Here is a 12878-nt window from a genome sequence, read left to right as displayed (position 1 = left end):
GCTTTAAATTACGCATGTGGAAGAAATAGAAACATTCAAAAGAGAACCTTTTCGCCAACACCACAAAACGCATGAAACCAAGCAAACCACTCTTAGAACACTTTTGTAAATTTTTTTCTCTTAGAGATGGTATATATGTTGAAAATTGGAAGCTGATATCGGATTAAAATCTGGACAAACTTAGAAATATATACCAAATCCTTTTTTTGCAATTTCTTTGACTTTCTATTTGTTTTGACCATTGGGTAACTCCCATTAGTATAGCATCATCGCAACCTTGACGGATCGCATTATATTTTTTCTGACTACCTCAGTTATTGGGAAAAAACTGATACACACTGATTTTTTTTTATAGAATGAAAACTGTACAGAAAACATATTCCTCAGAATAGTACAAAATTACACTAAATAGTACAAAATTACACGTGTATTGATCCGAATTAGAGATCTGAGTCAGAATCTTCTGCCTCGTTTTGGGAAACATATCCCCTTTTTCCCTCGGTTACGTAGAACTTTGAGCGGACCAACGCCACGGCTGAAGCTGTAAGTCCGTGGTCTTTGGTCCTGTCGGGGTCATCGCAAATAATAACAGGCGCTATGTAGAAACTAGTGTCTTTGTATGACCAAGTTACGACCGGCTTGTTCATGTTGAGTCCAGCTACGAAAGAGGAATCGGCCTTCGACAAGGTGAAGTAGACGGGCATAGCTAACCTTTTGTCAACCAAGTCCAGGCTGCTCTTAACATTACATGCAGACTTGCTAACTGCGAGTGAAGCACTAGCTAATGCCGCTTCGTTATTCGACCAATGTGATTCTTTCACAGCTGTTACCAGAAATGAGGAGCTGTGGAAAAACATGCGACTTAGTCTTGATTGTGGAGCGCCTTCTGTGACCTTCGAAATTACCCCGTGCAGTATGTCGTTTATAATTGCCACACCTCCGGCTATAGCTATTCCCGCGTCCAGCTTCACGTTCGAATCATTTTCTACTACGGCTTTATTCAGAACTAAAACTGAGTTCTCTCCAATTCCAATGGAATGTACTAGAGGGAAGACCACATCGGCCATATGTTGCAAGAAATCCACTGAGTCTACATTTCCCAGCTCCAGATGAACGGGCCTTGATGCATCTAGTGATTTAAGATAGTCAGCTAGAATGCTCAAATATCTAACGTACTCTTTCTCCGGTAGATATTGCAATGAATGGAGGCCTCCGATAACAACGAGGTCGTAAGTAGATGTTTTCGCCGAAGTGAAGAAATCTTCCCAGCATAACACATTAGGCACAGACGTATTCGAGAAGATTAGGACTCTAAACAGTTTTTCAATTTGATTCAATATCTGGAAAAATATAGTGCCAGAAAAACAGAATTATCAGAATGACTTGGGTATGCAAATTATTTAAAAAAATCTTCCATACATATATTTCTGCTCAGACCATGAAAATGTGGAAGAACTTTGTCTTCGGGTGTGTTTCAGTTCCTTCTTATTTTGTTTTACAGTACAAACCATCATCGGAATGAGTCGAGTGATACATTATATACAATCGCTTACAGCCGTGATTCGATTTTTTTAAGTTTCAGTCTAATTTCGAGCAAGTTGGTCTTTTATATTAAGTTGACTGGTTGGACGGACATAGTAGATGTCAATCTTTCCTAAAGTGAGTTCCAACGTTGCCTGGAATGACTTGATGAATTGCACCCACTCAGGAACTGAAACTCTCACAAAAATCTAATGCGGACTGGTACTCAAAGGAAAAAAATGCAAAGGAAGAAATCGACTTTACAAATTGGGGAAATTAGAAAAAAAGAATGACCGTAAAAAAGCCAAGTATGTCAAGGAAAAGAAATAAAGGTCACAAAACAATACGACAAGCGAAAGAAAATTACATTACCGTCGTTTTGAAAATTGTATTGAAGGCTCGAGATAAGTTTTTAAGTTACACACTGAAATCGCAGGTAAAAGTGTAAAAGGTGAAAGTGTTCAAGTATATGCGTAAAAGATACAATTGTGAACGAGCCATTAGTTATTGCTAACACATTTAACAAATTTTTGATCTCGGTGGGACCACAACTGAAAAGATCAAATTCCGAAAGTAGCACCTGCGTCGAATTTTGATAACATTTTTCAATCAATGTACTTTTCCAAATGCAATTTCATTGAAACTCATTCTGTGATTAACAAACTTAAGCCAAAAATTTCAACAGGTATTGATGAAATTAGTAGTCTCTTCCTGCAAAGTACTGCATATATAATTTCATCCTATCTAAGTTATTAAGTCAACATATCTTTCATGTCGGGTTCTTTTTCTAATAACCTGAAAGTTTTCATTTTAGATAGGAGACAGTAAATTATATCTTAATAACTACCGCACCATCTCCCTTTTGGCTATCTGTACTAAAAACTTAGAAAAACTATGCATTTTCGACTATATAATTACTTTCAAAAAGTTGATTTTTTTTACTCCAAACAATTTGGGTTCTGACCAAAATGTGCTACAATAGATGCTCTTAATTGAACCGAAAACAGTCTCTTCGGTTCAACCGAAAATTTAGGATTCAAATTCGTTGTCGGTCTAAGAAAAACTTTTGCTACTCTTGATCATAACAACTTGCATCAAAAGCTAGAACTCGAGGATTGTGCATAACAGGTTTTGTAAACAACTACGGAAGATCGAGAATGTTCTTGTTTATTTCAGAACTCAAAATTAACGTAATTGATTATCATTTCTACTGCTGAGCACCACGGATGTTCAATGTTGAAGTGATCAATCAAGTTGATTGTTCTGGCTGTGGAGCCAGCAAAGTCCTTTAAACAGACCGTCTTTTCGCTGCTCGGTGTCAGAGCATCTCAAGAAACATCTCTACCAGGAGAGTACGATCGTCGACAAGACTGGGTTTTTGATACAGTTTTTTCGGTTTGTAGACAGACAAATGGCAGGTAAAATGGTCCCTTCCATCATGCGACGGTCCGTGCACAGCTTGGATAGGGCCATACCAACGCTATATAAATACATCGACAAAATTTTATGAATAAATCAAATCGATTTTAAAGCATCCAGAGAATTGTCAATTGAAATCTAACCTCCTCGATTACAGCACTGATGGAATTGTTGTATAATATTTTAAATTATTTGCACCCTCTGAGGCAGAGCATTTCACTCCTTAGAACTGCAAAACTTATTTTGGTGCTTACAAAGTTTTATGTGTCGGATTCGTTCCGCTTTTTGCTTAATTTCTCTGCTAGTTTCTGAACCGTTAATGCAGAGCCTCGTGCTGCTCCCTCAGCACACGCAAAATTTAGTGGAACAAAGCTGCTGTGTTCCACATCCAGATTTCTTTGTTAATATTTTTTTGATGTTTTGACACTCATGTTATTTGTAGGCATCAGATATAGTTTTAGGGCACGATTTAGCATGGGTGTTGAAAATTTTTACATCAGAAAAAATTAGGCTGAATCGGTCTCCCCAGAGTCCACTTGCCATGACGTCAAGTCGGACGTCATCTTCAGTAATTGTTGTTTTGTTGTGAAAGCTTTTGCCTTCCAACAATTGAACTTTCGGCTCTATCTTAAGATTTTGGCATACTTCGTCCAGGAGTGTCGCAAAGTTTCATTATGTCTTCAGTGAGTGTATCCTTGGGGCAGTGAAGAGATTGGGTCAAAGCAAACGGTTGTCCACATGGGCATGTTTGTGGAGTGTTTGGTGGTTCCCACCCAAATCTCAGATGTAAACTTTTTAAACTGACTTGTTGAGAAAAAATTGTACTTTTCAAGGGTAGCACGCTTAGCCAGTTTGATGCTTCTTCCTGTGATGCTAGAAATAATACTTGCTTTTTTCTGCTGAGCAATTTTCCAGAATTTAAACCTTTTTCGAGAGTGTGATGTTGTCTCTCAGTTTTGATGTTTCTATTTATCAGAGCTTGTTCCTTTTTCAGCAGTTTCTGGATCACTGTTTTCCAATAGATCACAAATGGCTCATGGCACCTCATACCTGCTGAAAAAGTCTGTGTTACTCAGGAGGTTTAATCCTCCCATTCGTAGTGGTAGAGCAAAAAAAGCTGCGATCTTCATCGGTTAAATAGTTTTTACCAGAAATACTAGGAAGTAGCTGCTGTTTTGCGTTTTTCTCAATTTCATCCATTTTCTTCAATGCTTCCGGAGTTGTTCTGGTTGAGAAGCTTAATTTAATTTGAACTACCTTTGAGAAGCAGGAGTACGCATTTTGTTGTGATGTTTTAGCTATTTTAGAAAGCTTTTTTATTAGAGTAGTTGTCTTTTCAATTTCGCTTTCCATGCAATTATCGTTTGCTGATGGTGTTCCTGAACCAATCCACGGAAACTCTGAAACGATCCACCAATGTAAAATTTGGATAACTTTTTGGCGCATGGAGACTCTGAAGATCACCTGCAGCGCTTTCGTCATCTGCGTACCATTTTTGGGTGACATTTGGTTTTTGCAGGAGCTCGATCAGTGGGATTATCCCTATTCCGTACCTAGCTATTGCGAGAGAATCACCTTGCGTTGTGCCTTCGGTAGATGTCAACAACGCGGTTTTGTCAACAACACGGTCAACAAGCAAATTTGAGGGATTAGAGCAAGTTCTATATTGAGCGAAATGAAGGCAGTTTCTGCATCAATAAGTAGAATAGCGTCCGTTTCCGGTTTCTAAAACTCGTTCCCCAAGACGTGGATAGCATATTCAATTCCACGCTTCTGGCCTAAGCAGAGTTTGAAATTTTTTCCCAGATTTTTCAAGTCTGATTTTATACATTGGGGGATTGTTTTGCCAATTTTTCGTCTCAGAAACTCGCCTATAACATTCGTCCTTACCCCTGTATTTTTGTCCAGAGGTATCAGACGACACGGGTTGTACGCCGTTAGGTTTTCATTAGGGAAAACTTTACTTGCTATTGTATAGGATAGCTGTGCAATTGTTTTGTAAAGCTCAATGGATGTCTGGTTGAAGTGAGTTAACATCCTTCACCATTCGCACGCATCTAGACCTGAGGAACCATGGCTTCCGTACATTTTCAGGGTTGTTTTTCAAAGTGTCTTGGCGTTTAACAGTTTAAAGATAGAAGGGTGGTATGGCATTGTCTTCACTTACTTCAGTTATATAGTTATTGTTCGCGGCTTTGGCTTGGAGCTGTTTTTCCTTCGGGATACTAAGGACTGATTTTCCTTCAATGACTTCGTGTAAGGGAAATACTCCTAGGGGGAGTAATCGGAGTTTTTCTGAACGGAAAAAAATTCTGCACAGTGACCTACTACGTTGTTCAAACCCCCCTATCAAAATAAACCGCGCCGAGAAAGACCTAGGAGAAGTCAGGAAAATAAGTCTTTTTCGACCAAATTTTTCATGTTTTTCGAATTTCGTCAAAAGGATTGAAATTTTGCTAACAAACTCCTAGTGCAAATGTTGTTACCGCTTTACCTTTAAAAACTCAAAATTTCAATCCTCAAAACGCTCAATGGACTTATTTTCATTTTGAGGATTGAAATTTTGAGTTTTTAGAGGTAAAGCGGTAAAAACATTTGCACTAGGAGGTTGTTAGCACAACGAGCTCAGTTAAAACAACAATTTTGAAGCAACCTTCCGAGTAGCTTCGTGGATAAAAATAGAGACTTAAATATCGTAAAAGGAATTGCAGGGTCCAAATCCGATACTTTTTGGCCAAATTTTTGTATTTTAACCAATGTTGGTCCGTTTTTTGCATTAATACAGTACTGAACAGGTCTGACTTTATACATTGGGTGATTGTTTTGCCAATTATTCGTCTCAACCCCTCGCCTTTACCAATAGGCCTTACCCCTGTATGTTATCAGACGACACGGGTTGTACGCCGTTAGGTTTTCATGTGGGAGAACTTGCTACTGTATAGGATAGCCGCGCAATTGTTTTGGAAAGCTCAATGGATGTCTGGTTGAAGTGAAATAACATCCTTCTCCACTCGCACGCATCTAGACCTGAGGGACCGTGGCTTCCGGTCGTTTTAAGGGTTGATTTTCGAAGTGTCTAGGCGTATATCTGTTCGAATATAGAAGGGTGTTATGGTATTGTCTTCACTTACTTCAGTTATATAGTTAGTGCTCGCGACTTTGGCTTAGAGGTGGTTTTCCTTCAGGCTACTACGGACTGATTTTCCATCAATGAAGTCGCTTAGGGGAAGTACTCCTTCTGTTTTCGTATCTGAAAGGCAGCCAATGGCGGCAGATATTTAGCCTGAACTCATTAGTTTATCAAAATGTTCAACTTCCACCTTTACTTCGCACTTTTTCGGTTTCAGATGTCTAATTTGGAGAGCTTTCGCTTCAATAAAAAGATCATCTGGTAGGCCTGGCTTCCACAACACTAAGCTAACACATTTAACAGATTTTTCATCTCGATGGTGCCAAATCTGACAAATCAAATTCCGAAAGCAGCATCTGCGGTCAAATTTTGATAACATTTTTCAATCAAGGTACCTTTCCAAATGCAATTTAATTGAAATTAAGTCTGTGATTAACAGACTTAAACCAAAAAAATTCAACAGGTATTGATGAAATTTGTAGTCACTTTCTACAAAGTAGTGCATATATAATTGCATCCTATCTAACTTATTTTGTCAACATATCTTTTATGTCGGGTTCTTTTTCTAATGACCTGAAAATTGCCACTTTATATAGGAGACAGTAAATTAGAACTTGATAACTACCGCATCATTTCCCTATTGGCTATCTGCACTAAAAACTTTGAAAAACTATGCATTTTAGACTATATAATTAATTTCAAAAAATTGATTTTCTTTACTCCAAACACTTTGGATTCCGACAAAATGTGCTTCAATAGATGCTCTTGATTTAACCCAAAAAAAGTCTCTTCGGTTCAACTGAAAATTAAGGAAGCAGATTTTTTGTCTATCTAAGAAAAACTAGACCTCGAGGATTGTGTATAAACTGGAGTACGAGGATTGCATATAAACTGATTGAAAATTTAGCCAACAGACGGACATAAAAGCGTGCGAATTCAACAATGTGTCATCCGATTTCGAGCCTGTTACATAAGATGTCCCTCAAGGTCTGACTTAGGCTTGCTCTTCTTTCTTTTATATAAAAAAGATATGCCAAACGTTTCAAAAACATCGGAGGTTCTGCTGATTGCAGATGATACAAACCTCATAACATGCAACAAAAACTTAAGTGGTTTCCAAAACGAAACAAAGCATCCACCATTGGTTAAATGAAATATATTAACTTTACATACAAATAAAACCATCTTAGTATATTTTATACATCTTTTAAACATATTTTAGACTCAAAAGCGTCCGATCTTCATGTTGCTATCAATGACATAATTTTTACTCCAAAATCGATGTGCAAATATCTAGGACTTAACAACAAACTTTGCTTTCCGGTCAAACTATCAAACTAAACCCGAAACTAAAACGTGGAGTTAATTAAAAAAAAACAGACATTTTGTGCCAAGGCTAGAGCTGTTAAAATATCTTAAAATTGTTCCTTTTTTCTTTCCAGTAAATATCTTAAATGTCGTAAATCCTGGCCGGTTTACATTATGTTATGTTGATTTTGAATTTTTATTAAATGTCGTTGGAAATAAATAACTCCGAATAAAATGTTTAACTTTTAAGGAAAACATATAGTGCGCAAGTAATTTGCCTTTAGTCTGCCCTCTCCAGTTCAGTCATTGTTCGTATTTCGCAATATCTCTCATGTGCTTCTATTGCTGATATAATTGCCTTGAAAACTTGATTTTACTATGGTAAATTCATTTTCGATAGTTTCAGCATGTCGAACATACCTAATCCAGTATTACTATCGAATATGAGAAGAAAGTTCTAGGCTTTCGTTCAGATCTTCTCAACGCGCCACGAATTAGTAGTAGTAGTAGTAAAAGACTTTAATTCCATTGGTGGATACAGGGTTAATATAAATATTGAATGAACTTACGATCGACAATTTTTACAAAAACATTTGACAAAGAATGTGCATGATCTGTTTATATCAAACAAAGTTGAAGTTTTAAGCAGTAAAAATTTATTCAGTTTTGATTTGAACATTCCCAGGGGCATGTCGAAAGATATAATTTTCAGACGCAGAAGTTCATTGGCAGCACGGGGAGCTCGTACAAAGAAGTTATCGTCAGTTTTCAATTTCCTCGTGTTCGGTATGACGAATAGGCCACTCGTAGCGGAACGCGTAGGAAGCGAGCTGGTTGCACTTTTGCAGTCAACATCAATAACATTGTTATGGAGCTTCCAAAGTAGAAGAATTTCAACTCTAATCAATACATAGCTAATTGGAAGCATATTCAGATTTAGTAGCCCTGAAACATACGATGAACATTTCTTGATCCATCTTAGAACTTTGTACTGGAACAGTTCAAGCTGATGTAATAGTGTCAAAGAAGGGCACCATGCAGGAGCACCGTAAAGTAAGATTGACAGAATGAGAGTATTGTAAAGTAACTTTTTTCGACTGCAGGATACCGAGAAAGGAATATTTCGTTTCAGAAAATAAAACAATCTGGAACATTTTATCAACTTAGTATTCAGATGGGATTTCCAGGAAAGATTGTTGGAGACTATGATACCAAGATCTTTAATTTCATCAACAAATGGTAAGATGTCTGATCCGAGCAAGAATTGGATAGAATCATCATAACCACCAAAGTTCAGAACTTTACATTTGGCAGAATGAAACTGTAAGTGATTGTTAGTTGACCAATTAAAAAGAGAATCGATATCTTTTTGAACTAATGATGGAGCAGATGAGCTATTAATCTTCAGGTCGTCTGCAAATAGATAAAATTCACTATTTAACACATCATCGGTCATATCATTTATAAATAAAATAAACAGAAGTGGGCCGAGAACACTCCCCTGAGGAACGCCCGAGGTAACTGGCAGAGGAGACGAAATTGATTGATTTATTAGCACACACTGATACCGGTTTGTCAGATAAGATTCAAACAACTGGAGAAATTCAAAATCAAAGCCGAGTATAACAAGTTTAGCAAGTAACAAATGATGCGGTACTGAATCAAAAGCTTTTCTCACATCAAAGTAAATGGCTAGTCCAGGAGAATTTTTATCGCAGGAAGAATAAATTGAGTCGAGATAGATGATCAATTGGCTGATAGTACTGCGCGACTTCATGAAACCATGTTGCTGACGTTTGATTAGATGTCTAACTTTTGGATAAGTAAAGTTGAAAAGAATTCTTTCCAGGATAAGGGAAATTCGTGGTAAAATACTAATTGGTCTGTAGTTAGTAATGTCATTGCGAGCATCAGATTTGTATAAAGGGGTAACAAAAGAAGTTTTCCACTGACTAGGCCAGTTTTTGTGTTTCAATATCCAGGCATATAAATCGTAAACGAGGGGTGATATGATATCAGAGCAGTGAGATAACACGAAAGAGGGAATATTATCCGGACCAGTATTACTAGTGTCGGGACAGTAATTCAAAAATGATTCAATATCAGGTAATGATAAGTTAAGATCGTTTAAACAAATCGAAACATTGGAGAACAAGTCTGGCAGTGTGAACATTTCTTGGTCATTGAAAACTGATGCGAAGAACTTGTTGAATCCAGTAGCTTTTTCGAGTTCAGTTGTCAAGGAAATATTGCCGTGATACATGATGGATGGATGGGCAGAATTATAACCGAGAGTTTTGAGGAGCTTAAAACATTCGCTCGTAGAAGAAAGATTGAACTGATTAATAAAGACCTCTTTGTCCAATTCAATTGATTCAGAAAGATATCTAGTGATATCTTTCAATTTAATTGCCTGCAAATAAGAATTTTCTTTTTTTAATTTGCGAAGTGTTGTTTCTTTCTGATTAATTAAATGAACAGTATGCGAAGAATAAAATATCGGCAACACCTTCCTTTTGGAACGTTTTAATTTAATGGCAGACTTGAACGAGCTATTGAGAAGACTATACCACTTATCAGCATAGGACTCTATTGTGCAAGAATTAAGAGATACCAAATTGTACATAGATTGAAGATAAGTATTGAAAGTTTGGATGTTAAAAGAAGATTTGGAATAGGAACTTTGCAGCTCACAAGTCGGATGGACAAAATTAAAATTAAAGAAAATGGGGTAGTGGTCGGAGAAAATTTGATTGCCAACTGATACAGGTAAGTTTATTTCATTAGAAATAACGAGATCTAGGATATTTTTGTTCTTATGTGTCGCTTCAGTAACAAACTGCAGAAAACCATTTTCGATAATGATTTCAAGAAAAGAGCGTTCATTTGTAGAAGAAGAGGAGTAAGTATTCCAAACAATAGAAGGAAAATTAAAGTCCCCGAGAAGGTAAAAATTATAGGTATTTCCGTATCCGTATTGCTGTAAAATTTCTTCAATCTTCAACAAGTAGGACTCAATGCAATTTAGGAGGAGTTGAATATTAACAGAATAAATAGAAGACATGGGAGGGTTATAGATGAGAACAAAGAAGGAGGGTAGTTCGCTTAATACAACACATGAAACGGCAAATTCAAATGACGGAATGGTAATATTCATAGCTTTGAGAGTTAATTCAGAGAAAACTTCGCTATCTGTAAGGGAACATTATGTGCTATTTGCCTAACAACCGGCTATCGTTGTAATTTTTAAAAATAGTTCTTCACTCTTCGACAGATGTTCTTCACTAGTTCTTCACTCTTCGACAGATGCAAAGTCTTTTGAAACCAACTTCGACCTACCTATTGCCTCTTCTAGGCGTCGTACCTTCAACTTCGACCTACCTATTGCCTCTTCTAGGCAGTTCAGATCGGTGAATAGCAAAAAGATCATCCCCAGGTTTCCATTCCAGTCCTCTAAAAACGCAGGTACGACGCCATCTGATATCGTTTTCGGCTGCTTTGATTTTATCAATTTAGTTAATTCAGAGAAAACTTCGCTATCTGTAAGGGAACATTATGTGCTATTTGCCTAACAACCGGCTATCGTTGTAATTTTTAAAAATAGTTCTTCACTCTTCGACAGATGTTCTTCACTAGTTCTTCACTCTTCGACAGATGCAAAGTCTTTTGAAACCAACTTCGACCTACCTATTGCCTCTTCTAGGCAGTTCAGATCGGTGAATAGCAAAAAGATCATCCCCAGGTTTCCATTCCAGTCCTAATTTAGTTGTTTCTTGTGAGTGGCACGCGCCAATGACTGATCTCTCTTTGACATCAGAATTAAACAGACACCATTTGAAAAAGGTACTGATTTTTATTATTGTGAAGGGAACATTATGTGCTATTTGCCTAACAACCGGCTATCGTTGTAATTTTTAAAAATAGTTCTTCACTCTTCGACAGATGCAAAGTCTTTTGAAACCAACTTCGACCTACCTATTGCCTCTTCTAGGCAGTTCAGATCGGTGAATAGCAAAAAGATCATCCCCAGGTTTCCATTCCAGTCCTAATTTAGTTGTTTCTTGTGAGTGGCACGCGCCAATGACTGATCTCTCTTTGACATCAGTCTTTTTGCTAACTGAAGCACCTATTGAAATACTTCTCACAAAAATTGATCAAAAAATGGGTAAAATCATTATCGGAAATCTTCATTCTAACCTATTTGCACCTTCGCAAGATCCTTGAACTCCTCTAAAAACGCAGGTACGACGCCATCTGATATCGTTTTCGGCTGCTTTGATTTTATCAATTTAGTTAATTCAGAGAAAACTTCGCTATCTGTAAAAATAAATAATTATCGGTATAGTTCAAACTCGCTGAAATAGCATAAAATGGTTAACTAGCTGCAAAACACTAACCATTTACAAGTAGTAGTCCCAACGTGTCTCTTTCAAAGTGAAAGCGAAACTTTTTGTGCAGCTCTTCTAAGATTCCAAGTTGCACATCTGAGATACTAGAGCTTAAATAGGGATCACCCAGCGTGATATTATTTTTTAAGCTATTCAGTGAAAGCAAATGGTTGAAGTCAAAACCAAGCAACGCGCTTTGATACGAGACCTTGCGGTTTGATAGGCCATGTAACGATCTGAATATTTTATATTCCTTTGTTGAAAAATAATCCAGATCAATTATTCCGTAGAAATGAGCAAAAATAGAAGAGCATATAAGAAGAAATATCGAAAGAATAGAAGACCGCTCCATATTTCAACAGCTGCCGGCATCAGTACACTGCATTCCTGGGGTTAAGCAAACCAAGTATTTGAGTATTTAATCTAAAATTATATATATATGACAACCATATGATCATGAAATATATGCAAGTAACGCTCCATACGTGGTTAAGTGTGTCTTCTGGTGCTCTAGCACCAACAAGTTACAAGACGGGAGTGATAGAAGGTACAAAACGTTGTAGCAATCCTGCCGTTAAATTGCGGATTTTTAGTTCACGAAGGAATCAAGCGAGCGATCAAAATCTGCAGTAAAACCAATATCAACATTCGTTTTACTAATCTGTAATTTCGACGCACAAGCACGCAGTGACAACAAACAAACGTAATGGACCAAGAAACAGCGAACGGGCAGACAGAGACAAGAAAAACCATAGATTAAGTTTTGGTGTTTTATAGTTCTATGTGTATTTTTTTTTAAAAAAACTAAATTACAAAAGGGGCCCTTCCGTTCAGTTACGGTAAGTGCACAAGCTGGATAGGGCCACACCAGCGATATAAAAATGCATATATATCAGCAATCAAGTCATGAATCAGCATTAAAAGCATCGTCGTAATGTTAATTTATCTTAGCCGTCCTTCCTCTACAATAGCGCTTATGGAATTGTCGATAAATTGAACTTTGCGTAGCGATCTGCACCCCCTTATACAAAGTATAGAGCTCCTCAGGAGCGCGAAGCTTATTTTAGTTCTTATGTAGTTTATAGATTCTGGATAGCTTTGTCTTTTTTCAC

At 37.2% G+C, this 12878-nt stretch overlaps 1 protein-coding gene across 1 annotated transcript; it reads right to left on the bottom strand.

The window, feature by feature from the left end:
* Window positions 1–342: 342 nt before the first annotated feature.
* Window positions 343–12186, bottom strand: LOC134841340 (ADP-dependent glucokinase-like). The gene is made up of 5 exons (XM_063857262.1): window positions 11776–12186; window positions 11576–11695; window positions 11354–11504; window positions 11066–11183; window positions 343–1311 (listed from the first exon to the last, which is right to left on the bottom strand). Exons 3-5 carry the CDS (start codon window positions 11400–11402, stop codon window positions 441–443), a joined length of 1038 nt encoding a protein of 345 aa, XP_063713332.1. The 5' UTR covers window positions 11403–11504; window positions 11576–11695; window positions 11776–12186; the 3' UTR covers window positions 343–440.
* Window positions 12187–12878: the final 692 nt, after the last annotated feature.

Source organism: Symsagittifera roscoffensis, chromosome 3 (assembly GCF_963678635.1).
Source record: "Symsagittifera roscoffensis chromosome 3, txSymRosc1.1, whole genome shotgun sequence".
Lineage (NCBI taxonomy): Eukaryota > Metazoa > Xenacoelomorpha > Acoela > Convolutidae > Symsagittifera > Symsagittifera roscoffensis.
The sequence above is the reverse complement of the archived record's forward strand: the minus strand, read 5'-3'. Positions and strand labels throughout refer to the sequence as shown.

Bases quoted from the DNA above. Each gene is read 5' to 3' on its own strand.
- LOC134841340 (XM_063857262.1), bottom strand. From the start codon at position 11,402: ATGATCTTTTTGCTATTCACCGATCTGAACTGCCTAGAAGAGGCAATA. The intron at 11,184-11,353 runs GTAGGTCGAAGT...CTGATGTCAAAG, and splicing joins CTGCCTAGAAGAGGCAATAG to AGAGATCAGTCATTGGCGCG. The intron at 1,312-11,065 runs GTAGGTCGAAGT...AAAACTGTTTAG, and splicing joins CTGCCTAGAAGAGGCAATAG to AGTCCTAATCTTCTCGAATA.